We start from the raw sequence: 27,490 nt of genomic DNA on the forward strand, positions 1-27,490 counted from the left end.
AATCAATAAAATTTGCCAAAACGATCAAAATGACCAAAACGGTCAAAATTACCAAATCGACCAAAAAGAAGAAATTAATAAAAATGAAAAAAATGCCGGAACGACCAAAATAACCAAATCGACAACAGTAGCCAAAACGATCAAAATGACCAAATCGAAATATATGACCAAAACGTCCAAAATTACCATTTCGACCAAAACGAAGGAATTGACAAACGAAGGAAAAATGGCCAAATCAATAAAAATCGCCAAAATAACCAAATCGATAAAATTTGCCAAAACGATCAAAATGACCAAAACGTCCGAAATTACAAAATCGACCAAAACGAAGGAAATGATAAGAATGCAAAAAAATGCCGTAACGACCAAAATAACCAAATCGACAACAATAGCCAAAACGATCAAAATGACCAAATCGAAATATATGACCAAAACGTCCAAAATTACCAATTCGACCAAAACGAAGGAATTGACAAAAATGAAAAAAAATGCCGAAACGACTAAAATGCCCAAACTACACAGAAAAAAAGTTGAATTTTGGAAGGTTGAAAATTTGGTAGGTTGAATATTCCCTCTTTTTTGAGTAATATTACATAAAAAATGTGTAAAAATGTGAGCCTGATGAATATTCATCAAAAACTGATGAATACTCATCAATTCCTGATGTAATATTACACATTTTTTTCGACACAAAATCTGTCACCATTTCCTGATGAATATTACCATCATATTTTTTTGTGTAGGCAAAATAGTCAAAACGACAAAAATGTTCAAAACGACCAAAATTACTAAAACTGCAAAAATGACCGAAATGACAAAAATGATAAAAATGACCTAAATGTCCAAATCGACCAAAATGTCAAATTGATCAAAATTACCAAATCAAGCAATATGTCCAAAATAACCAAATTTGCACCTTCCAATGCAGGACCTAACTACTGAGAGCTCAAAACCCTAATTAAATTTAATTCTTTTCAAGTTGATTTTTTGATAATATTAGCAATTTTAAGAGAGTATCAGAAAAAAAGAGTTTGTAAATCAAGGTGAGGTAAAAATTGGTTAGGTTAATTTGATTGAACATTTATAGCATAGCATTGGTGTCTACCCGTAGTTGCTACTCTGTTATTGGCCAGGACCTCCAAGAATTGCTCCGTGGACCACAGATGAAGAGTAGGAACCAATCATCACCACTTCGCAACTTTCAAATGTCCCTATCATGCTAGCAAATCACAGCGCCGGCCACGACCAGTGGTAAGACACGGGGGAAGTGGATAGGAATTTTAGTCCGATACTTGAGTGATGAAGACCGCTAAATCAGCTGCGTCTTCGACAAAGTATCACGTGAGGTTTGAGGGTGTTAGTAAGATGGGTGTGAAGCCAGGATTCACCGTGGTAAGTGATGCGGCCGTTCAAATCTATTTATAGTCCTTAATTCTTCGTATGATCTTGGATTCATTTTTGGAAGCTTTCCAATTCGGTTCACCAAGCTTTTTTTTTGTGGTGAATTCTGGTCGTGTTGAAAGTTCAATATTCGCCTAACAATTATGCAACCAGTGTCCATGAATTCAACTTGCATTCAATATTGCATTTTCCTGTTCTTAAGTTCACACAGATTCCAATCAAGTTTCTTGGATTCTTATAGCATTCTTAATCCTACTAGTCAACTAAGCCTCGATGGTCTGGTGGTTAGCATTTTTTCTGCTGACTCAAAGGACGGGGGATCGAACCCCGCCGCGAGCTCATAAATTTTTCGTTCATATTCAAGTGTTCAGAATTCCTTCTTTCCTTAATTTCTCGATAGGAGCAGATGGGAATCGAACCCAGAACCTTCCGCTTACAAAGCGAACAGCGTAACCATTCAGCCACGCCTACCCCTGGTTAATTTGATTGAACATTTATATGAGATAAAGTGTTGAAACTACTATCTTTACTTTTAACATCAAATTTGGTTGGTTTTGAAACATCTTTAACGTTCCGTAATTTAATAGTCTTCTTTAGTGAGGAAGTCAAAACGTATTAAAATGAAATCTCAAACTAAGTAGAGAACAAGCAGGTTGCAAATTGGATGAAAATAGAACCGAATCCTTAACCAGCTAAAAATATAAAAAATGCTCCTGGCTATTCTTTCCTAATTTTTTTTTCATAAAGTATCCACTAATTTCGACCCACCGCTAGCTATGATACTAGCCGACCAACAGATTGCAGCTCGTCGCCATCGTGCTAACTTGTCGTACGTGCATTTTTGGCCAAATTGAGTTAAGAACGCCATATTGTGCAGCTCACAATGCCTCACCTGTTGACCGACACAGATCCCCAAAATTCGATTTCAATCCTGAGATATTCAACAAAAACCGAAAAAACTCCTTGCATTTTTGTCACTTTATATATGAAAGAAGTTTCAATCTTGTCGTGCTATCTTGTCACTCCATGAAAATTGATGTAAGTGCGACAAAAGGCCAAAGGGATTTCAGGCCAGGAAAGTCAGGATGCGTTTGTCGCACGTACAAGCTAGACTACCTTAAACATTTGTAATTATAACCCGGGACTCCAGCAACCAACTTCAACCAAACTTTGGGACAATGCACAGAATGGTCAGCCAAACAAAACGTGTGTGTTATTGTTTACATTGCGTGCTGTCGTTTTTGTATATTCAAGGTCAAACATTAAAACGCGTTTTTCTCGGAACGTCGAAATGGCGGGTGCGACAAGATCGCACGACGACGTCGAGCTGAGCTCTCAGCTCAAGAGCGCGGTGCAGCAGTTTCCAATGGAGACGCGATTTTCCAACCATCACAGCAACCTGCGTTCTCCCTCTCCGACAAGCTCTTCGGCTCCGGCTTCGAGAGGTAACCGGCCTGCTACGTTTAAATCGTAGCGCGAAGAGCAACTTTGCTCTCACTCTCACTCTTTCTGTGTGCTCTCTCCGACAAGGACCAACAACGTGGTCGAGCCTGGCTTCGCTTCGTGGAAAAATAAAGGAAAAGCGGCGATTTTTCCGATGACGACCGTTCGCACGAGGTGCTCCCAGGTTCAGACCCAGACCCAGACTTGCGTTCAGTCTTCTCCGCTCCATTCTCACTGACTGAACTGAAACAAAACTGCTGCTGCAATAATAGAAGAAAAAACCGATTCGCACCAACCACAAGCTAGGAAAAAGGAAACCAAATTCACACACACACACATTCATACACCCTTTTTCTAACAAGCAAACTACTCCTTTTTCTACAAAGTTGACTGAAGAATAAGTGTTTTAGTTTTCTAACCAGCTTCTAAGTGTGAAAAGTTGCAATTTTTGAGCAAATTTCTCCGTGTGCTAGTAGTGCTTTTTTCGCTTCAAGTTGTCACGCCACGCGCTATCAATGTGTTATCCCAGTTTGATTAGAAGAAAGAACGAATGCGAAATCAATCAATTGTGATACGAACATTTTTTGGCTTCCCAGAGGAAATACTTTTTCATACACTGAACAAAAAAGCAGAGCTTTTGTGGTAATTTTTGCAAACATAATTGTGGCCACATTCATTAGAGGGTGGAAGAAAGGATCCTGCGGAAAGGGAAGCAAAGCAATGTGTGGTGCAAAGTGATAAAATTTGCTTTGCATGAACACGAACCAGCGAACGAGACGATTACGGTGGGTGAATCGTGACTTATCTGCTCCGGTGGATGTGCGTCAGTTGGCCTTTGCTCCCAAAGTCAGCAAACTATAACCAGAACTAAACAGCTAAACAGCAGCAAAGGTGGGAGGGTCCTCCTCCTACAAAGTGATAAGCTCTGTTCGCTGGGTTGGCTCGAGAGATCGATTACCAATCTGAGTTGGCGGCGGGGTAAAAGGGCTGACCAGGGGGGAAGGACTTCCAAATAAACAAGAGCACACGAGAAAGCGAAAGCCAGGACCTTGTCCGTGTGCTTGTTGTTGTTGTCGTCGTCGTCGCTGGCTCTTTTGCAAGGCAAAGTGTGATTATATAACCGATCACCAGCCAAAGCTGAAGCTGCTGGAGGAGAGCCCCTGAGCGCCGGAACAGAAACAGAAGAGCAAGTAGCAGTAGTAGGCGGGTGTCGGCGCTGGGGGGCGACCACTAGCAGTGTGTATGTACTTGTGTCTCTGTGATTGGGGCCCGACAGCTGACAGCTTGTTGTAGCAAGCGTCCTCACAATCGTCATCGTCATCGGAGTAGTAGGCGGCGTCGGCGGCGGCGTGGGGTTGTCTCACAGGAAACATCAGTAAAAGCTTCAACAGGGGGAGGAGGTCGAAAAGATAAATGCAAATTACTGAACGCAGGAGGCGACGGGTTGTTATTGTTCTGCTTTTTGGTGTTTTTCATCGGGACCGCACCCGTTTGGATCGGTAAGCACAGCATGTCACACTGGAGGAGGGGGGGTTTATTAAACGGGAAATGTTGATATCCAATATTTTGTTTGATGGTTTGTTTTCTTTTATGGTTTCATCAGTTCAATGCTGTCGGATGTTTGGGGTTTTCTAATTGAAATTTCTGATCGGACATATGATTTGTTATGGATAACGCAGGTCTATCAATTTAAATTGAGTTTTTTTTACACATGGTCACTGAAAACTTTTCACGGCTCATGTTTAAAATTGGCTTGCATGTTTGTCAAACCAATAATCAGGTTATGCTATGATACGAAAAATACCTGGGTTATTATTCGTTCAACAAACGCCAACGATGACGTAGATAGTTTACAGAGCCTACGTTGATTTGAACGATAATACAACGATTGACAGAACGTTGTGAAGAAGCTTTTTTTCTACTTCACTTTGGGGCCTTAGAGATTTTTTTAAATTCGATTCCAACTTTGAGAATAGTACTCAACCCATAAAAATCAGAATATTTCTGAAAGAGACAACCAATGTCACTACCATTTTCGTAATTGAAGAATGCAACTTTAGGTACACAAAAAAGTGTAGGCCATTGCTAAAAATTTTAAAGTTATGATAGTTTAAGTGAAAAAAGATGTTGTTTTCTTGTTTGTGTCATTTTCCCGTTTTGCGAGCTGCGCGCCGAAAAAAAGAGTTTTTATTTAAAAAAAGGTGCAGGTGGTTATGTTCTACATGACCAATATGACAAAGAACTTTGTACAAAACTCTAAAAAGTAAATCCATTTTTATTTATATTTTTAAATTCTTCGCCAATTTATTTAATCTTTAATAATTAATTCTAATTTAATATTTTCAATAATTGGCACCTCTGTGGAAACAAATTGCCAAAAAACGAAAATATTGCCAAAACAAGTATGTTTCGGAAAACTAGGGAGAACCTTCCCTCAGGGCAATGGCCACTCCGGGTGTGGCCAATCCTGTCACAATGTCCATTTTCATTACCAGTATCAAAAACCATGAATTTTGATACCCATATTGCCCCAATTTGTGTGGTTCCGTAAATGTCCTCCCGGGATAACCTTCCCCCTGGGCAATGGCCACTCCGGGTGTGGCCAATCCTGTCAAAATGATCATTTTCATTACCAGTTTAAAAAACCATGCATTTTGATACCCATATTGCCCCAATTTGTATGGTTCCGTAAATGTCCTCCCGGGAGAACCTTCCCTCAGGGCAATGGCCACTCCGGGTGTGGCCAATCCTGTCAAAATGGCCATTTTCATTACCAGTATCAAAAACCATGAATTTTGATACCCATATTGCCCAAATCTGTATGGTTCCGTAAATGTCCTCCCGGGAGAACCTTCCCTCAGGGCAATGGCCACTCTGGGTGTGGCCAATCCTGTCAAAATGGCCATTTTCATTACCAGTATCAAAAACCATAAATTTTGATAATCATATCGCCCAAATCTGTATGGTTCCGTAAATGTCCTTCCGGGAGAACCTTCCCTCAGGGTAATGGCCACTCCGGGTGTGGCCAATCCTGTCAAAATGGCCATTTTCATTACCAGTATCAAAAACCATGAATTTTGATACCCATATTGCCCAAATCTGTATGGTTCCGTAAATGTCCTCCCGGGAGAACCTTCCCTCAGGGCAATGGCCACTCCGGGTGTGGCCAATCCTGTCAAATGGCCATTTTCATTACCAGTATCAAAAACCATAAATTTTGATACCCATATCGCCCAAATCTGTATGGTTCCGTAAATGTCCTTCCGGGAGAACCTTCCCTCAGGGTAATGGCCACTCCGGGTGTGGCCAATCCTGTCAAAATGGCCATTTTCATTACCAGTATCAAAAACCATAAATTTTGATAATCATATCGCCCAAATCTGTATGGTTCCGTAAATGTCCTTCCGGGAGAACCTTCCCTCAGGGTAATGGCCACTCCGGGTGTGGCCAATCCTGTCAAAATGGCCATTTTCATTACCAGTATCAAAAACCATGAATTTTGATACCCATATTGCCCAAATCTGTATGGTTCCGTAAATTTCCTCCCGGGAGAACCTTCCCTCAGGGCAATGGCCACTCCGGGTGTGGCCAATATCCTAAAAGTTTAGTCCCAACACCATTGCCCCAAATCATTCTGGTTTTCGGGGGACCGTTCTATCTTCATTAGAACAGAATTCCTCCCAAGTTGGTGCACAACCTGTGTCTATCAATGTGTGGATGTGTGTGTCTGAGCAATAAAATTACCACCGTGGATCCGTCTTTGACGAAACCTCGTAAGGTACTGAAATTTTCTAAGGCTATCTGTTAGCTTAAATAGTTCGCATGAAATGTGGCAACCATGGTGCAACATTCTCGCGTGACAGTTCCACGAAAGCAAGAGACAAGGCAAAATTTGCACCATGTTGCCACATTTCATGCGAACTATTTAAGCTAACAGATAGCCTTAGAAAATTTCAGTACCTTACGAGGTTTCGTCAAAGACGGATCCACGGTGGTAATTTTATTGCTCAGACACACACATCCACACATTGATAGACACAGGTTGTGCACCAACTTGGGAGGAATTCTGTTCTAATGAAGATAGAACGGTCACCCGAAAACCAGAATGATTTGGGGCAATGGTGTTGGGACTAAACTTTTAGGATATTGGCCACACCCGGAGTGGCCATTGCCCTGAGGGAAGGTTCTCCCGGGAGGAAATTTACGGAACCATACAGATTTGGGCAATATGGGTATCAAAATTCATGGTTTTTGATACTGGTAATGAAAATGGCCATTTTGACAGGATTGGCCACACCCGGAGTGGCCATTGCCCTGAGGGAAGGTTCTCCCGGGAGGAAATTTACGGAACCATACAGATTTGGGCAATATGGGTATCAAAATTTATGGTTTTTGATACTGGTAATGAAAATGGCCATTTTGACAGGATTGGCCACACCCGGAGTGGCCATTGCCCTGAGGGAAGGTTCTCCCGGAAGGACATTTACGGAACCATACAGATTTGGGCAATATGGGTATCAAAATTTATGGTTTTTGATACTGGTAATGAAAATGGCCATTTGACAGGATTGGCCACACCCGGAGTGGCCATTGCCCTGAGGGAAGGTTCTCCCGGGAGGAAATTTACGGAACCATACAGATTTGGGCAATATGGGTATCAAAATTTATGGTTTTTGATACTGGTAATGAAAATGGCCATTTGACAGGATTGGCCACACCCGGAGTGGCCATTGCCCTGAGGGAAGGTTCTCCCGGGAGGAAATTTACGGAACCATACAGATTTGGGCAATATGGGTATCAAAATTTATGGTTTTTGATACTGGTAATGAAAATGGTCATTTTGACCCGATTGGCCACACCTTCCTACGAACCGAGGAATAAGCATGTGTCTTTGCTGAGGTCACTGGATTAACACTTCTTCAATTGAAATGGCCAGATTCACCGCCTGCGGTAGAAGCAGTTGAAGTTCCACGAGCCGCAGTTGATCTTCCACATTTTCCGCAGGTGAAGAATCCAACCTGAGCGGTCCCAACAAATAGAATTCAACCTCGCTTATCTACCCGACAGCGACGAAAACAAGAAGCACTACATGGACGTTTGGCTTGGCGAGGATGTCAACGACTTGGCCAGGGCCACTGAAGACGAAGAGGCCGACGACCGGGTGTTGAACATCGTAGGGGGTTAGCCGGAGAAAACGAGCCAGCACTGCAATTCGATTACGCTGCCCTTGAGCTGAAACCTGAGCCACCACTGGGAGATTCAACAATGTCGCCAGTCGCGTAAACGGTTAACACCGACAATCCCCCTAGTCTCCGTTACCGGATGTGGAATTCAGCAACGATACATCCATCTCTCTGCCATTGGAGATTCGTGGCCTAATGTACTGCCTGGAACTGATGCAGATACCGGTGGAGAATTCGTTGGTCTACACGTCCCAGGAGTGCACCAAAACGCCGATCAAGATTGCGCGGTATGGACGGTGGAGAATGAGCATCGGAAGCAGTGGCCCTGAAAATGCAGCCCAACTTGCAGGTCGTGTCCTACTTCATGCAAACGTTCGGCAGCATTGTCCGGCTCGCGACCATCATTCCCGTGGTTCCCCAGCTACGAAGTGAGCGACGAATACTTTGATCATTGAAGGATGACCTGTGTGAGCTGGGCCATTTAATCGGTTTTAAATTTAGCCAGCGTTCAATCACTTGTATTAAAATGAAATGAAATAGCAACTTAATTTAGTTTTATGTTATAATTAAAATGTTATGAATTTGATGCCATTTGAAAAATGTCATGTCCAGTATCAAAAACCATGAATTTTGATACCCATATTGCCTCAAGTCAAATGGTTCGTTAAAGTGGAACCTTCCCCAGTGTACTGGCCGCTCCAGGCTGTGGCGAATATACTACCAGTATGGTCCCAACCCCATTGCCCCAAATCATTCTGGTTTCTCGGTGACCGTCCTAACAATCTTCATTTTTACAGAATTCCTCCCAAGTTGGTGCAAAACCTGTGACTTTCAATGTATGCATGTGTGTGTTTGAGCAATACAATAAACACCGTGGATCCGTCTTTGACGAAACCTCGGTAGGCACTGAAATTGGTCAGAGGCTATCTGTTAGCTTATATAGTTCGCATGAAATGCGGCAACATGGCGCAAATTTTGCCTCTTCTCCTGCTTTCTTGGAACAGTCACGCGAGAATGTTGCACCACTGTTGCCACATTTCATGCAAACTATATAAGTTAACAGATAGCCTCTGACCAATTTCAGTGCCTATCGAGGTTTCGTCAAAGACGGATCCACGGTGGTAATTTTATTGCTCAGACACACACATCCACACATTGATAGACACAGGTTGTGCACCAACTTGGGAGGAATTCTGTTCTAATGAAGATTGTTAGGACGGTCACCCGAAAACCAGAATGATTTGGGGCAATGGAGTTTGGACCAAATTGGTAGGATATTGGCCACACCCGGAGTGGCCATTGCCCTGAGGGAAGGTTCTCTCGGGAGGACATTTACGGAACCATACAAATTGAAACAGGAAATGAAATTTTGAAAATGGCCATTTTTACAGAATTGGCCACACCCAGAGTGGCCATTGCCCTGGGGGAAGGTTCTGAAGTAGTTCCTACCGTACAATCACTTCAGGTGTGGCCAATCCTGTCAAAATGGCCATTTTCATTACCAGTATCAAAAACCATGAATTTTGATACCCATATTGCCAAATCTGTATGGTTCCGTAAATGTCCTTCCGGGAGAACCTTCCCTTAGGGCAATGGCCACTCCGGGTGTTGCCAATCCTGTCAAAATTGCCATTTTCATTACCAGTATCAAAAACCATGAATTTTGATACCCGAAAACGAAACTATTGGCACTACGCCCCCCGGGGCATGGCCTTCCTCTAACGTGGGATTTCTGCTCCAGCGCCTCTGACGAGACAGGAGAAACCGGGACCGACGTTTTACTTCACCATCCGATAGAAGCTCAGTGGATAAGGCGGGAATCGAACCCGCGTCTCATAGCATCATCGGGATCGGCAGCCGAAGCCGCTACCCCTGCGCCACGAGACCCACAATTTAGATACCCATATTGCCCAAATCTGTATGGTTCCGTAAATGTCCTTCCGGGAGAACCTTCCCTCAGGGCAATGGCCACTCCGGGTGTGGCCAATTCTGTCAAAATGGCCATTTTCATTACCAGTATCAAAAACCATGAATTTTGATACCCATATTGCCCAAATCTGTATGGTTCCGTAAATGTCCTCCCGGGAGAACCTTCCCTCAGGGCAATGGCCACTCCGGGTGTGGCCAATCCTGTCAAAATGGCCATTTTCATTACCAGTATCAAAAACCATGAATTTTGATACCCATATTGCTCAAATCTGTATGGTTCCGTAAATGTCCTCTCGGGAGAACCTTCCATCAGGGCAATGGCCACTCCGGGTGTGGCCAATCCTGTCAAAATGGCCATTTTCATTACCAGTATCAAAAACCATGAATTTTGATACCCATATTGCCCAAATCTGTATGGTTCCGTAAATGTCCTCCCGGGAGAACCTTCCCTCAGGGCAATGGCCACTCCGGGTGTGGCCAATCCTGTCAAAATGGCCATTTTCATTACCAGTATTAAAAACCATGAATTTTGATACCCATATTGCCCAAATCTGTATGGTTCCGTAAATTTCCTCCCGGGAGAACCTTTCCTCAGGGCAATGGCCACTCCGGGTGTGGCCAATCCTGTCAAAATGGCCATTTTCATTACCAGTATCAAAAACCATGAATTTTGATACCCATATTGCCCAAATCTGTATGGTTCCGTAAATGTCCTTCCGGGAGAACCTTCCCTCAGGGCAATGGCCACTCCGGGTGTGGCCAATTCTGTCAAAATGGCCATTTTCATTACCAGTATCAAAAACCATGAATTTTGATACCCATATTGCCCAAATCTGTATGGTTCCGTAAATGTCCTCCCGGGAGAACCTTCCCTCAGGGCAATGGCCACTCCGGGTGTGGCCAATCCTGTCAAAATGGCCATTTTCATTACCAGTATCAAAAACCATGAATTTTGATACCCATGTTGCCCAAATCTTTATGGTTCCGTAAATGTCCTTCCGGGAGAACCTTCCCTCAGGGCAATGGCCACTCCGGGTGTGGCCGATACTCTACCAATTTGTTTCCAATCATTTCGGTATTCCGGTGACCGCTCTGGCAACCTTCAATAACTTCTTGGACCTCCTCTCATGTTCGTTCACCACCTGTTTCTTTCAACGTGTGCGTGTGTGTGTGAGCAATAAAAATCCCAACGTAAGGTCTGTCTTTGATGAAAGTCTGATGGACACTAAATCCTCCAGAGGCTAACTTTTAGCTTAAATCAGGGGTGACCAAAGTATGGCCCGCGGGCCAAACGTGGCCCGCGAGGTGATTTTTTGTGGCCCGCGGACCAGTTTTGAATAATCATGTAAAATGGCCCGTTGATCACTTGTAAAGTGATTTTATACTTTTTCAAAATTAAGGTATTTTAAACCAAGGGTTCTGATTTTCGGTTCAATGAACGGAAACCACTCACTCATCGCCTATCCATTCGTCACATATTCCAACCCGCTAGCATTCATGAGCGAATGAGACTCGCATCCATCCAGCGAGTGGCCCGAACTGTTAACTCAGCAAACAAATACATTGTGAAAATATTTGCCTACTCCGCCGCTCGACGACACTCACACACTAACATGCTCAGCAAAGAGCCATTCTCACAAAATGCCAGCGCGGCAGTCTTTTTGTCTTCACGCCCTCAGTTTGAAATCAATTTGAATTTTTCTTGGTGGAAGTGTCTTTGAATGGTGTCAATAATGTTATGAAATCAAAATAAATGCACAATTTGATTGATAATATTGATTTTAGGCAACCCAAATCAATGAGTATAACGCAGCGCATCAGAGAAAAAATATTTTCAGTCAGAGTGATCGGTGACGTTCGGCCTGCCTGAGCCGTTCGGAGACTGAGCCGATCAGAGAGAGAGAGAAGGAGAGTAGAAGAGAGAGTGTTCGGGAGCAAATGGTGTGAAAGTGACAAACGGTAGGAATTCGTCAGGGCAGTATCGCGTCGCCTGCTATTTGTGCTCGCGAATAGAGTGGTTGATTTTGAGTAATCAGGACCCTTGTTTTAAACTTTTGCTGATCTTTTTTACTTTTTGTTGATAATGTGTGATAAAAGTGAAAGTAGTAAATATTCGTCAAACATTTTTAGAAATTCAGGCTTTCAGGATTTAGGCAAACTATATTATGAAATCGGAAGAAATATGGCTGTTGCAAGTATTTTACAAATCTTTTTTCGACAACCATCCCCTCGCCAATTATTAAAAATTGACTCAAAAAATCACGGGCAAAAATACTATTTCAAAAAAATTTCAAAATATACCTAGAAATTTAAGTGCAATCAGCTGAAATCAATTAAAAATGCATTCCTCTGCGTTTAGAATCATTTTGAGCTTGTTCTGGTATACAAAAAAAAAAACATTTTTGTGAATTTTCGATGAATAAATGCTTTTTCGCTGAAATGTTTCTTGTCGAATCTTACATTTTTCGAAAATAATGATTGCATGGTTGCTTTACGGTTGTTTAAAACATTTTCTAACATTTTTTTCGATGAAATGTTGAAATTCTGGCTTTCATGCAATTTTTTATTAGTCACATTTAATTTAGAGATAAATTTGAGCCGTTACATAAATTAGGCAGATTACCTTTCGCCATTTTCAAAATATAAAAAAAAAAACTTTAAAATTGTATAGAGAACACAAGTGAATTTAGATAAAAACATTTTTTCAGATACCTAAAACAATATAATCAACAATACCTATAGAAAACAGCCATATTATGTTTTCTATTATTTTTAATTAACGAAAACTTTGAAAAAAAAAACAAAAAAAAAAACTTCAGCTGATAGATGTATTTTCTAGCCTTATAAATTAAAATAACATAATTTATTTTTTTTAAATATCTTATTTGGCCCGCAAGCTCATTTGAGCTTCAAATTTGGCCCGGCCTCCAAAAACTTTGAGCACCCCTGGCTTAAATAGTTGGCACGGCATCCACGCAACAGAAACAGAATGTCACGCCGAGGGCATGCGACGGTAACGCTACATTTTCGAAAAATTTTGCATTGACACCGCAGATAGAGCTTTAAGACAAAGTCCTTTGTCAAAAATCATATCTCAGATCATCCTCCCATTTTTGAGTATGTTACGTAACATTGTCCAAAGAGTCGATTTTTTTTTGCAAAAATAGGCTATATGGTCCAGACACCGACAAAACGGTATTTTAAAGTTTCATACGACCTTTTCAAATGTTAGGCTGGACTTTTTTATCTGACCAATCGCCTTTCATTTGCGTCCAGACAGCTGAAATCGGTTAAAATGGTGCGGAGTTAAGATTGTGTGGTTTTTGCGAAAATTGTCGAAAATTGCCGCTTTTGGGACCACCCTAGGTATAGGTCACCCTAATGGCCAAACAAAAAATACGGTTCTAATTATTTTGGCCAAGGAACCCCCTGAAAAATGTAAAGCCCGATGGGACTCAACCCATAAAAGCGAGTTTGTTTGTTTGTCATAGTCTCATACCTCCTTAACTCAAATTTTATTCAACTCGTCAGTTGTGTGCTATCTTGTGACAACGACCATTTAGTACTTTTCGAGAAAATCGATTTTTAAAGTTTGTTGGTAAATAATTTCAAAACTGTGAATGATAGAGCCAAACTTTTTGAAGCAATCGGTTCGTATACTATCGCAACAAACGCTCCAAGTTTCAACTAATTTGGTTACACCAATTAAAAGATACAGTAAATAATGTAATCAAAAATCTGAAAAGCACTTGTCACAAGTCTGTTTCGAAAGTAAAATTTAACTACGTGTCACAAGTGTGCACAGATTCCCATACAAACTAAAATAAGCTCAAATCAATGGTTTAATCGACTTAATCAGTATATTTTTTATAAATAGAAGGTTGCATTGCCTTTAAAAAGTATGTGTGGATATAAATTTGTGAAAAACAAGACAATTTTTCCACATTTTCCAACAACATGTATGACGTGTCACAAGTGTGCACAATCATTTTGATGATAAATTGGTCTATGTCACAAGTGTGTATTGCGATATCCGGGAAACGGAAGCGAGTTTCCAAGATCGGGTTAAAGCATCTTGTAGTGTTTGTTAAGTATAGCAAAACGTCATCATTAACTAATGTTCGACCAAAATGGTCTATGTCACAAGATAGCACACAGCTGACGAACTATCGATTTGATTTTTCGCTACAATTTCCATAGAGATTTACAGCATTTTTTTAATTTTTATAATCAAATTAGTTTAGGATTCGGTCCGTAAGTTCAACAATTTTGTATTAAGAAGACAACAATTTTTTTGGTTGCTGTGTACCCTTGAGTGGAATTCAAATGTAGAGTATAGCAAAAAGCTTTTTCCGATTTTTTGAAAACTTATGATTGCAAAACATTTGGATTGGTGTATAATGTATTTCCACCATTTTCCACCAGTAATTTAAAAATAGTAATTTTAAAAATAGTTATCATTACGAAAAAATCTGACAAATTGATTGGTGATGTAATGAATGAGTGGTGGTGATCCATCGAAGAGCCCAGAAAGCGTTCATTTTGCATGATTTGTACCTGAAAATATTTTGAAATTTTTGATAAAAATTGTACAAAATGGATTATTTTACATAGTTTACCATCACCATCATCATCACCAAACTATTTGTCAGGATTCAGAATAAAAAAGGCAAAGAGGCAAAATTGATGTGACCATCATCAATCGAACTGTCTGAATTTTTAACTGCTTGCAAAATTGAAAAATCTTCGACTTTTTGGTCCAGATTTAAGAGTATTTTCCGTGATTATTTTCATGGGATTAGCAGGGGTTGAGCTCCACTGTGCAGTTCCATATTTTTTTTGAACAAAATTGGCGTATTAATTGAGGAGCAATTCCATGTCAAATACGGAAACGGTTGTACCGGACTCTCTCCGATTTCAAAGAAACTTTGTAGATATGCTATCCCACACTTATGTTAGTCATTTTTGTGTTTATCGAGCCAGTTTCACTCGATAATGACATTTGAGGAGGGCGTGAGTGCTTTAATTGCATTTCGTAATTTAAATATCCCTTTATCTCGAAACCGTTGCGTCGTATCAAAAAGTGGTCAGAGACAAACTTGTAGGAAATTTGACGGGATTTCCGAAAAAAATACACTGAAAGAAAAAAAAACAAGCCACTTTTATGAGATTTTTGATTTTTAAGTTTAAAAGTCAAATTTTAAACACGATTTTTTTTCTCGTTAAAAATGTGTGTGTGTGTGTGTGTGTGTGTGTGTGTGTGTGTGTGTGCAACCAACCAAACGGGACCACGCGGTCGCTTCTTACAAATTGAGTTGTTTCCATGTATTTTCATATCTTACATTCTATACATGCAAATAACTCGCATAGGCATTTGGGAGGTGTTAGCTCTGCCGAGCTTCGGTGGCCCATTTCTACGCTGGCTAGCCGAGCGCGAGGTACTTCAGCTTTATCGACAAGCCCCGCCCTGAAGAACGTTTGGACCAAACGGATTCAAACGTTATTTAGAACTTCCGAACCCTTGTCAAATGGACAAGGACCCAGCGCGTATATAGTTGATAGTAACAGTATTTCTAATTCCAGTCATAGCTCACCAAGTCGCGATGGCCTAGTGGTTAGCATTTTTGCTTACCAATCCAAAGGACCGGGGATCGAACCCTGCCTCGAGCGACTTTGATTTTTCGTTCATGTTCAGAGTTTCAAGATTTATATTTCCTATACTTTCTCGTTTGGGAGCAGATGGGACCAGTCAGCCAAGGCCGCTCCCCGATTTTTTCTCGTTAAAAATGTCGTTAAAAATGCCAAAGATGTTACAAAAAGACTCACGAAAAATGCAGGATAGAGCAACTCTTCTAAAAAAATACAAAAATCAATTACTAAAATCGATTTTTTAAAGAGCTAAACGTCAAAAGTCTCCGTATTGAGCACTGCCCTAAGTCCGAACCATGTGAAGTTGTATGTGTTGTGCAAAAATGATTTTTTTGCTTTATACGAACTATGAGCTCATACCGTAAGAAAGCGACCTCGTATCCCGAAGAAATTCACAAAACTGTTTAAAATTTTGGTGAGGGGTTCCCTGTTTGTTTAAGATTTTTATAATTACCTATAACACAGTCATGACGTTTTGACGGTAAAATTCCACAAATAATATGAATTGAGGTTTTTGACATGCTAAAATTTATGTTCCTGATTGAACAATAAAACTCCTTAAAGGTTGTTTGAAGAACAAGAGAATTAACTGTATTTTATAACTAAAGCGTCCCGTGCTATACGATTGGAAGCTTACACGTATGTACTGTAACTACACTCACATAGAAGGCAACGAGAAGCTGATCAAATAAGCAAGACATAACGTTAACATTGCATGGTCCATCAAACGATTACGACGGACAGATGCTATCAAATGGAGAGATTGCTTGGACATGTCCTACACAGCAAAAAATCCGATGGTAAAATCGCATGCAAAAGCATGCACATCACCTTCGTCAAAATAAACACTTAATATTACACACTGCATGTACAATTTTCGCAAGCACAAAAAAAAGTTGCAACCGACGGGATTCAAACCCAGCACCAACAGTAAGGACTGGCGCCTTAGCCCACTCGGCCATCAGACCGATATAAAGCCGAATGGATAAACGCATATATGGGCTTGACATTTCGGTCAAGTAGGTTTCCCATACTGATGGGCTACATATTTCAGGGTGTAAAATTACATAAAATTGCATAAAATAAAGCAATATTTATTTTGCACCCAGGCCTTTTACACGCAGCTGGATTACTAATTTTTTAGCTGTGTATCCTAGCAAAACGCCGACCAGAGAGAGTCATTTCAAGTGACATTGTTTGCGTAAATTGACTCAAGTAAAATTAGTGGTTGGTTTACATCGAAATTTACTGTTTAAACTTTGGTTACCCGCATACAATCAGGCAGCCTACTACACCACGCGTGCCGCCAATACTGGGCGCCGCGCGGTCTGTTTACAGCGCAATGTCTACTTAGATTAAATCTTTGTCCGTGCTGTCGAGCTACCGTCGAGCAGTATTTATGGCGACAATCCGACAGCATGACTGAACCAATATCCAAGGATTGATGGAAGAAGCACTATCATGTTATATGGGATTTTCTTTCTTGTTATTTTCTCTTTCTTTGTCTGTGGCTAAATTTAGATCGGATGAAATCAGAAATCTTCATCACTTCCGCTTTCCTTGTGCTACTGTTCATCGACGCCAGCTCAACAAAAGGCAGTGATTGGCGGAAGTGAAAAACAATAAAAGCATCTGAGTCAACGACTTTATATTAATCAAAATCAATAGAAGAAAGAACTAAACACGTTCGAGGTCGCGGGTCGGCGAAGGCACAAGTGGCAGAATAAATGAGCAATAGCAGAGAAGAGGCTGTCACCAGCAGCGTCATCGCAATCGTGGTCGTCGCCGGAAGCTGCCCAAGGACGGAGTGGGGTGCGAGACGCCAGCACAACCGGAGGAGCCAGCATCATGTTTGTTCCCAGACACATCCTCTGCGGGCTGCTCGTGTACAATAATAATGCAAGTTGTTGTTATTGTTGTTGTCATTGTTGTTGATGTTGATGCTGTTGATGTTTGTTCGCGTTTACGCGTTTGTTGGATGCCTCGGGAAGGCAAAATTGGAAAGAAGCATACATAATCATCACACGTTCGGGTGCCATCGCTTCCCATCTGTGATATCGAGAGTAGAAAGATAGAAGCAGAAGCAGAACAAAAAAAAAACACACTAGAAACATAGCAGTAGCAGATAACACAAAGGACGACCATCAACCATGGGTAATGGAATGAACAAGGTAATGAACTCGTTATTGCTTGTCAAGGATGAGTGGGTTGGATTTTTTTCCTAACTATTGAAGCTATCCTCTAGAGAGATTCAATTCGGTGCTGGTTTGCAAACGATACGATAATTGAGGCTTTCAACCCTCGAGTGCCGATCCGTCGGGCTCTAAAAACCGAATCAAATAGACCCTTCGGAAACGCTCCTCGAGAATTTTCCGATTCAACGAGCAAACCCACTAATTGAATTGAAGACCGATATGATGGCGCTGGCACAAAGCTGTCCGTACACCGTGGTTGAAGGTAAACTAATTTTTCTGTTTTTCGTGCTGTCGTTGTTCTTGTCTTGTGGCGAGCTGTGCAGGTGATGCCGGGGCTGTACGTGGGCAACTACCGGGACTCGAAGGACTATCAACAGTTGGAACGCTACCAAATCACGCACATCGTCTCGATCCATGACAGCCCGAGGCGGTTTCACCCGGTGAGTTGACATAGCCAATTAAATTTTGAGATTGGAAAAAAGTAGAGAAAGAAGCTGAGCAACTTTACTTGTTTAACACCCTTTGATAATAATTTTATCTTTCTTAAGAATAGATCGCAAAATAAAAGCAGTCAAGTTTTCAGAGTTGATGCCCTGATAATCCATATCTGATAATTGGGGCTAATAATTTTTGCCGGCAATTTTTTTCCAATTTCACGGCATGTCTATCACAAATCATCTGAATTTCACGGCGATTTCATAACACTCTAAAAACTGATTGAAAAAAGACAAAATGTTGGCTTCTTTAAAGAAGAAATGTTATACAGCTTATATGAAAGTATGTAATTCAAATATTGAATGATGGGGAACCATGCGGCTCCATCACATATCCTTTCAATAGCTGGAAAGTGGAGACGCATGGTTTTTCATGAAAATGCAATTCCTCAATCATTCCCAGGACAAGCACTACCTGTGCGTGATGGCCGCCGACACGCCCGACCAGAACCTGTCGCAGTACTTTTCCGTGTGCAACGACTTTATCCACGCGGCCCGGCTCAAGGGCGGCTGCGTGCTGATTCACTGCCTGGCCGGAATGTCCCGCTCGGTGACGGTGGCGGTGGCCTACATCATGTCCGTCACGCCCCTCTCCTGGAAGGAGGCGCTCAAGGTGGTGCGGACGGGGCGCGCCATCGCCAACCCGAACCTGGGCTTCCAGAACCAGCTGCAGGAGTTCGAGAACAGCAAGTTGTTGGAAGTAAGGTGGCCTAGGGGATGTTGGTTTCGAAGGAAAATTACATGTTTTATTTTTGCTCATTTCAGGAACGAAAACGCCTCAAAGAACGCTTTCCCAGCTTAGCTTTGGAATCTAATGATAGAGAGCAATGTTTTGTAGCTTTAGACCAATATGAAGTCTTGTTAGAGAATAAGGGTGTCTGCGAGGGCCAGTGCAAGTTTGGCAAGGATTGTCCAACAGGTGAGGTTGGGGTTTGCTGTTCACCAACCATCAATGTACAAACACACGAACCAAACGACCTCCCATCGTGCTTACTGTATATACCTAGTTCTCACAACATTCCTTCAATGTGTAAATATTTCATTCAGCCAAACAGCCAAATTGATTGTTTTGCAAGCTGTGATTTTCGGCTTATCTTTCATCGCTCCATTTGTCTTCTTTTTTTCTCTTACTTTTCTCACTTTTACAGCTCCGTTCATTATAGATTCATACCACTGCTACCTTCTCCAAAATACTCAAACGCCATTTTCACCCTCAAAGGCTTGATCACACGCTCAAATGTAATAAAGAGTCCCATGAAGAATTCATGCAATCACTTAGCACCATCTCATGTGTATTAGCTTTCATTTATCCTAGTACCTCTGAAAATGAAATTGAAAGTTGGGGTCGCAAAAACTGAAACAGTTAGTGCCTACTACTAGGAATCTGCCGCTCGGAGTCACGTGGCCTTCGCCGAAAGGCCAGCACGACGGCCTCACCGAAAAAGCAATACAACAACCTGTCCACGTCACCATCGAGTTCGTCCCACCTGTCGGTCCGGAGCAGCGGAGCGGCCCAGTCCTGTCCGACCTCACCGCGGTGCTCCAAGGCCCTCACCGGTGGTGGTGGTAACGGCGGAGAAAACGCGGCCCAGCGGAACAACCCGCGGGCCGCCGGAGAATACGCCGCAGAAATCGACATGGGCGAACTGACCGAGTTGCGGCGCAGTGCCAGCATCGTCAGTACCTTCAGACCTCGCAGCAGTCCAGCCGGGCTGTACTCGTATACGGGTGAGTCTTTCAAAAATACTCATTCAAACAATTGTTAGTTTCCAATTTGTTCTCCACGCAGGTTCAGCCCCACCATCCCTCCACGGCTCCCGGGTCGACTTGGCCGGCAGTGCCAAAAATACCGGCTCAGCCATCTATCTTGGCACCAATAATCCCTCCGGAAGTGCCACGTCCCCCGGAGTCGCTCGTCGCGTCAGTCTCAGGTCCTCGCCCCGGTCCACGCCGGAATCGTCCCCGAAGGCGTCCCCAAAACGGTCGGCCTCAACCCGGACCCTGGTACATCAAACCTCCGGAACACCGCCTGCCTCGCCCGCCAAGACCGCTGGCAAATCAAACACCTCCTCCTCCTCCTCTTCCACTGCGCCCTCGAGGCCACCGAGTGGGGTCACTCCTCCCGCTCCCTCAAACGCCAACGCCACCAGCACCAAATCACCCGCCAAGGCGCCCTCATCATCATCGTCATCGCCGTCAACGCCATCGAAGTTGGCCGACAACAAAAAAGCCACAACCAGACAAAAATGACAAGCAACTAATGATAGCAAAACCTACGCTGCTGCTAGCAAATAATAAAAACAAGCCGAAAAATTAAATTGCAAAAATCAAAATGTCAGCATGTTTTGTCGCAAACACACACTGGAAAACTGAAATAAAATAAATTAGCTCTATATTTACCATATCGCCATGGGTTACCATGGGTCTCGTGGCGCAGGGGTAGCGGCTTCGGCTGCCGATCCCGATGATGCTATGAGACGCGGGTTCGATTCCCGCCTTATCCACTGAGCTTCTATCGGATGGTGAAGTAAAACGTCGGTCCCGGTTTCTCCTGTCTCGTCAGAGGCGCTGGAGCAGAAATCCCACGTTAGAGGAAGGCCATGCCCCGGGGGGCGTAGTGCCAATAGTTTCGTTTTTTTTTTTTTCGTTTTTTTACCATATCGCAAGCACAAAATCACAAAACTGTAAGCACACACACGTACACAAACACGTGTCAGCTAGTGACGCATCAGAGAAACGGAAAGCATTTAAAACCAAAACTTAACAAAATAAAACATTTATTAGATAAATGAAAGTGTGACTTGTGCGCTTTGTTCGGAACCTGCAACTTGCAAGCTAATGTTGGCACTATAAAATGAAAGAGGGAGAGGAAATAAAAAAAAAGTTTTCTGCAAACGTGATGTTGGTTTGGAAAGAAACAAACAAAAAATGACGGCAAAATGCTACAAATCAGTTGGAATAATTTGATAATAATGGAGACGAAGCGAATCCACACTATATTGAGTAGTTTTGTAAAGTTTTATTTTATATGAAAAACAAAACAAAGTTCAAAAATAAAGAAAAACATATTATATTGGCTTGTACAAGAAAAAAAAAGATGTGCAAGCTGTGGTTTTTTTTTTATTGTAGAAAACTATCCAAAAGCCGCATTTTTACTAGTTTGCTTTCAACATAATTTTGTAGGGGGTAGCCCTTTAATATGAATTACTCCTAAACCACTGAAAGCTATTTGATTTGGAGTATATTTTTTATTATATATTGCTTGAGATCTACTCTTAACAACAAACATCAAATCCGTGATTCTAAAATAATCAGTTAGATATGCAATATATTTTTTTGCTGTTTAAAAATTCCCATGGTTTGAGTTAGTGCGTCCATCCCGGGAATTCCCGGGACAAAATTCCCGGGATTTTCTCAAAACCGGGAAATCCCGAATCCCGGGATTTTTTTATAATTTGTTCCGGGAATTCCCGAAATAAAAAAAAAAAATTTTGGTCTAGAAAATCAGATTTGGTTGTGGAAATAGATTAGCAGTAGAATATCTCATAATCGATAATAGTTTTAAAGCATTATAATTTGTATTCGGCATTTATTAGAATTAATTAGGTGTAGGGAAAACTGTTAAAATTTTAGTTTACCGATCTGCAAAATGCTAGGCGCTATAAATATTTCCAATCTGAATTTATATATTTTTAAAAGATTGAGATATCTACGTATATGTATGAATTTAAATCTCGAAAAAAAATCAAATCAAATTATTTTTCATCAAACACTCGCCCCACAATCAGGACAAATGAAACGAATTAAGACAGCTATTAAGCCATTTTTTTACATGATGTTTTGAATGACTTTGGTAAAAACAGGAACAGATCAAAACAATTTCACAGAACACCGATTTTTTGATTATTGCTCTAAAATCTATTTCTGTTTTTTTCCTAGTAGTATAATATATTAAAGATATTTTGTAGAATATGTTTTTGCCAAAGTTTTTTTTGGTGAAGGTTGAACTTTTCAGCACTAGTATCAAAAAGTAATTTTTTTTTAATTTTAACGGTGTATTAATTGAACACATGGATGTTTGCATTCAAAAGGCGTTTATTCGGGATTGATAACATTTTATAAGCAACTTGTTGTAAAACTTGTTTTTCCCAGTGCTTGTCGTATTTTTTGATTACTTTTTCAAAACAAAACAACAAGAGTTTCCTATGTACATAAGACATTTTGAAAATGTAATCCAGATTCATCCGATAAATGTACGACTCGTACTGAAAAATAATAATTTTTGCCACTTGTTGCATACATTTTTTTATATGAAACATGAAATTCAAAACTAATCTAAAATTTTACATTGACTGGTGTCTTTTGATTTGTTTTCGCCTCTTGTTTTTTGAAGATATTTTCAAGGAAATTTTTCAAGCTTTTCTAATCATGTCATATTAAAAGAAATATATTTATATAAGTTTATTTAATTTGTAGTTCATTTAAGGCTGGTACAAATATTTTTAAAAGTTTTTGTCACCCCCCTCTTCAAAATTGGTGGGGGGGGGGGGGAGTGTTTAAGTCCGTGTTACGGTCCATACAGCATTAATAAACCACGTGATCATTTTATGGGGAGGGTGGGGGTGGTGTCAATTTTTTTTTGCGTTGCTTAATAAAAGAGCGCTTTCCTATACTCAACAAATCATCACTTGTGTGCCATCTTGTGACACGTCTGTTGTAAAAAGATAAGACGTGTAAGAAAATAGCACACATATGTCACGAAATGTTGGTGATATTCGTACAATTCTGAAATTCTATAAAACCCGGAGACACAATTGAGAGGGCGGCATTGAAGGGTTAAGAATGATACTTTCAAACAAGTAGACAGAAACAAAATAATAGCATTTTTTTTCTGCTCTACGCTTCAGTCATATTAAATATTTCAATAATAACAAGAATTAAACAATACCAGAAAATTAGCGTTTTATTGAAATTTTTAAAGTGGTAAAATGTATTGTTTGTTTATCTAGGATGTTTTGAACCATGGAAAAGCGCTGTATTTGTAAGATAAGCGAACTGAACAAATGTTCCCTACAATTTTTGGAGAAAACCCGTTTAGCCCTTCCTCAACTTTTTTTAGAGGGATTCAGCCTAAAAGTGATTTTTGGGACTTTCTAGTAATGCTACCTTTTGAAAGAGAATGATCAGAACAATTTTTGGTCACTTTTTTTTATTCGCAATCGCAATTTCATTAGATTCAATACTGAATGATGATTTGATTTGAATGCACATAAATCAACAATCAGGGATTGTCATTGCGATTAGCAAACTAATCCAACATTCAACAAACCTACTAAATTTGATTGCATGAAATATGTAGAACACTCTACCAATATCTTTGTCATCGACATCCTGATGACTAATTACCACCCTGCTGGACAGATCACATCTGGTGTGTGCATGTGCTCTTACATGTTTGTTCTAATTAAAGTGGTCAGAACGGAACAACAAACTACGACGGCAAATGTTTCAACAAAACAGATCACACATCCGCATCAATCATTCAGCCTGACCAAACACAAACGACGACAACAAAACCTCATGCAAGCAAGCCAGCAAGCACCCATTTGACTCCGGACACAAACCGTGACAGGCCCCCCAACAAACAAGGCGGTGTATGAATCATCCTTTCCGTCCTATCAAAATTTTGACATTACAACCCTTCGCATAAATCACCCTCCAGGCGCCCACCGGCCACACCAATACCAGCGTCGCCACGTGTAGTAGGCGGCGCGTGAGTGCCGTCAGGAGGAAAATGTGGGAGAGTTGTTGGGCGCACTCACCGCTTGTTTGGTGGTGGTGGCGGCGGCGACAGGAAAATGCATGCGCATAAATTTGACGTTCGTCGCTCACTCTCGCGAGTGAGTTTTCCGTTCACACACACACATGAGCGTTGTTGGTGTGAGAGTGGCGTTTGCATAAAAGGGTGGCATCCATCAAAGGTGGAAGTGATAAAGCAAGTTTCTCAAAAAAGTTTTGAAAATTAATTGTGAATTTACTATTTTTACTAAATCTTGGTTATAATTTAGATAAAATTGTATTTCCAAATCTTACCGCCAGATCCAGTGTCATCCCTGCTGGTGATACTTTTTGATGCAAATTCGATTTTACATTTTTTTATAGATCAATATTTAAATATTATTCAAAAATCATAAACAGGCATTCCCTCAATTAAAAAATAATAATAACGTAATGATACCCTTTATCCATTATGTAAAGTTTAATCTGTGATCATATGTTTTTTTTAGCTCTGCCTTCTTAGAAATGTTACACAGCAAAAAAATCGCATGCAAAAGCATGCACATCACCTTCGTCAAAAAAGACACTTAATATTACACGCTGCATGTACAATTTTTGTAAAAACAATTAAAAGTCGCAACCAACGAGACACAAACCCACCACCTACAGTAAGGACTGGCGCCCTAGCCCGCTCGGCCATCAGACCGATGAAATATGGAACGGATAAACGTATATGTGAGCTTGACATTTCGGTCAAGTAGGTTTCCCATACTGATGGGCTACATATTTCAGGGTGTAATATTACACAGAATTTCATGAAATAATGCAAAACTTATTTTACACCCAGGCCTTTTACACGCAGCTGGATTACTACATTATTTGCTGTGTAGCAATTTTGTGATTTCTTCTAGAACGCATATTTTTAACGAAATAATAACTTCAAACGTCAACACGCATTTTGACAAAAAAAATAGCAAATTTCAAAAGACTCGATACTTTTAGTAACTTTGACAATCGATGATCGTTGAATCGATGATCGTTAAAGTTTGTATCGAAAAAATTACAAAAATGTATGGGAAAAAGCAAAACATTCAAAATTCCACCAAAAGGTGGCGTTAAATGTGTCGGATTATTTAATGTCAAGTGTGAGATTCTTATGTAACATTCTATGACAAATAACTTTGAAATTTCCAAAAAAGTGTGCACGTGGTTTATGGATAGTCCTATAAGAGTCCTTTTAACACCAAATTTCCATATCATCATTATTTCAGGCTGCAAACTATTGAAAAAACAAGATTTCAAATTGATCTAATATGAAAGGGCTGTACCGCCCCTCCGTCACGAAATATCGAAATGTGGTCCTCGGATCCACGGATCAGGGACAAAAATTACCCCATAGTACAAAGTTTCTCGCAAATCAAAGAGTGATCGGGGCAACTGCTGTGTGAACTGGCGGAGAATGACCCAGCAGCATGTTTTTCAGATTATTCCAGAATTTTCCCTGTCATTGGTTTTTCATGAATCTCACTGTTAACAACAAATAATTTAAGGTGAAGCCGTTGATCATTTTCGAAGAAAATTAATAATCACTATAAAATATTCTGTATTAAATTCAATTTAACGAATTTCAGCACCAAAAGGAATCAGCATGTGCCGGTTGTTGCCTTCTTGAAACCACTGAAAGAAATTTTGATCTAAATCAAATGTGCTTCAAAATTTATTTACGTCCTAGTTGGCAATCATTGATTAATGACGATTACCATAACTTTACAAGGAATGGGATAATCGTTACCAAAAGGAATCAGCATGTGTAGGGCACTATTCTAAACAACTTGTTGAAGGAATTTTGTCAAAATATTGAAAGCGACGCAAAAATTATATCTTTGAACGAAAAATCATGACAATGATGGAAGTCTTCACGTTAATTGTTTTGAATAATTTTGTTCGCAATTATCTTCGTTCATCTTCGAAAAGGTTACCCTAACAGCGGTGCTACTCGCAATGTCAAAATTACGATAGACTCGCTGGATCCAACCACACCAACGCACCAAAACCGCACGAGGAGTGACGACACTCATCGCAGGCGGCGGCCTGTATCCTGTTTGACGTCCCAACAAATAACTGTACACTGCTGCCTACTACGGTTCTCTCTGTTAGCATATAGAGGCAAGCTCGAACAAAAGCGATTTTTTTTCCTGGTCTCACTTTGACTTCCCATTTGTTGCCTGTTTTGCCCGTTCGCTGCTGACCGTGTACGCCACAGTGGTATAACGTCAAAAAAGCCTCGTATAATGTTTGTAAACAGTATACAGTACAACTACCGTAAGTCGGTTCGTTTTGTCTTGAATACTTTTGCAGCATAATTTTATTATGAATGTAAAGGGGAATAGCATGTAATTTCATCATGCACGTGATGTTGGCTTACAACAGTTGGGCGTTCAAGAATAGCTGTAAATTGGCAAGAGAACTGGTTCCCCAGTGGACGGCTTTCTGTGCATTGTTTTCCTCCTGAAAAGAAATCTGTCCTCTTGCAAAATACAGCCAAGAAATCCGTCAAACAGTGGCCAAATAAAAAAAAATCCGGCTTGCCAACGTTGTCAAGAGAAACCGACCTTTCCCAAAATTGCCGTGTGTGTGTGTGTGTGTGTGTGTGTGTGTGTGTGTGTGTGTGTGTGTGTGTGTGTGTGTGTGGTCCAATCCAATACCCGCTAACCGGTAGCGAAATTATGGGAAAGTATAATTTGTATCAGACTTTGTACATGGGTCATTCCATCTGAAGCGGAACAGCATTTGAAAATTACCATCTCCGATTCTGCTCAAATTTGGCAGAGCTGTTGAGACTATCAAAACATGCAAAAATCCCGAATTTCATCCAAATCGGACCATCCCCTCCATTTTTGTACCCTCCCAAAAAATCGACTTATTGGCGATTTTTGAGCGAAACCCCTATCTTCAAACGACGATAACTCAGGAACCAAAAATCTTAGAGAGTCGGCCTTAGACTCAATTTTGAAGAAAATTGGACGTAGAATCCATTTCCGTGATCAAAATTTGGATTAAAATATGTTTTCTGTCTGTATTGCGCAATTGAAAACTTAAAATGGCCGTATCTCAAAACAGCCCTATTTATTTTTTAAATTTGACCTCACCATCGTATTCCCCGTCCAATTTTACTTAAGAAGATATCAACGAGTTCAACACGATCAAGACTTTACCTCGAATGGGTGGGTCTTTCTTCCTGTTCCCTGCCGCACCCGAGGAGATTGCACGTGTAATCAAGACTCTAGACCCGAGTAAAGCTGTTGGCCATGATGGGTTTCCAGTAACAGCACTAAAACAACACTCTGAACAGCTCTCCAAGATCTTAGCTTCAACTTTCAACGACTCTGTGACGAGTGGTACCTATCCAGAACATCTC

At 40.9% G+C, this 27,490-nt stretch overlaps 2 protein-coding genes across 2 annotated transcripts in view; one reads left to right on the plus strand and one right to left on the minus strand.

The window, feature by feature from the left end:
- Window positions 1–27,490, minus strand: part of LOC120423688 (beclin 1-associated autophagy-related key regulator) — a 148,103-nt gene that overhangs the window by 58,751 nt on the left and 61,862 nt on the right. The gene's annotated exons all lie outside the window — the stretch shown is intronic.
- LOC120423689 (uncharacterized protein DDB_G0271670) lies at window positions 3,059–21,160 on the plus strand. Its single transcript, XM_039587581.2, has 7 exons — window positions 3,059–4,343; window positions 17,127–17,776; window positions 18,124–18,240; window positions 18,698–18,994; window positions 19,060–19,213; window positions 19,675–20,022; window positions 20,084–21,160. Exons 2-7 carry the CDS (start codon window positions 17,756–17,758, stop codon window positions 20,542–20,544), a joined length of 1,398 nt encoding a protein of 465 aa, XP_039443515.1. The 5' UTR covers window positions 3,059–4,343; window positions 17,127–17,755; the 3' UTR covers window positions 20,545–21,160.

The sequence above is a fragment of the Culex pipiens genome, chromosome 2 (assembly GCF_016801865.2).
Source record: "Culex pipiens pallens isolate TS chromosome 2, TS_CPP_V2, whole genome shotgun sequence".
NCBI classification, from domain to species: Eukaryota; Metazoa; Arthropoda; class Insecta; order Diptera; family Culicidae; genus Culex; species Culex pipiens.

Excerpts from the sequence above, each read along its gene's own strand:
- LOC120423689 (XM_039587581.2), top strand. The coding sequence starts at position 17,756 with ATGGGTAATGGAATGAACAAG. Across the intron at positions 18,995-19,059 it reads AGAACAGCAAGTTGTTGGAA|GAACGAAAACGCCTCAAAGA; the intron begins GTAAGGTGGCCT and ends TGCTCATTTCAG. Across the intron at positions 20,023-20,083 it reads CGGGCTGTACTCGTATACGG|GTTCAGCCCCACCATCCCTC; the intron begins GTGAGTCTTTCA and ends TTCTCCACGCAG.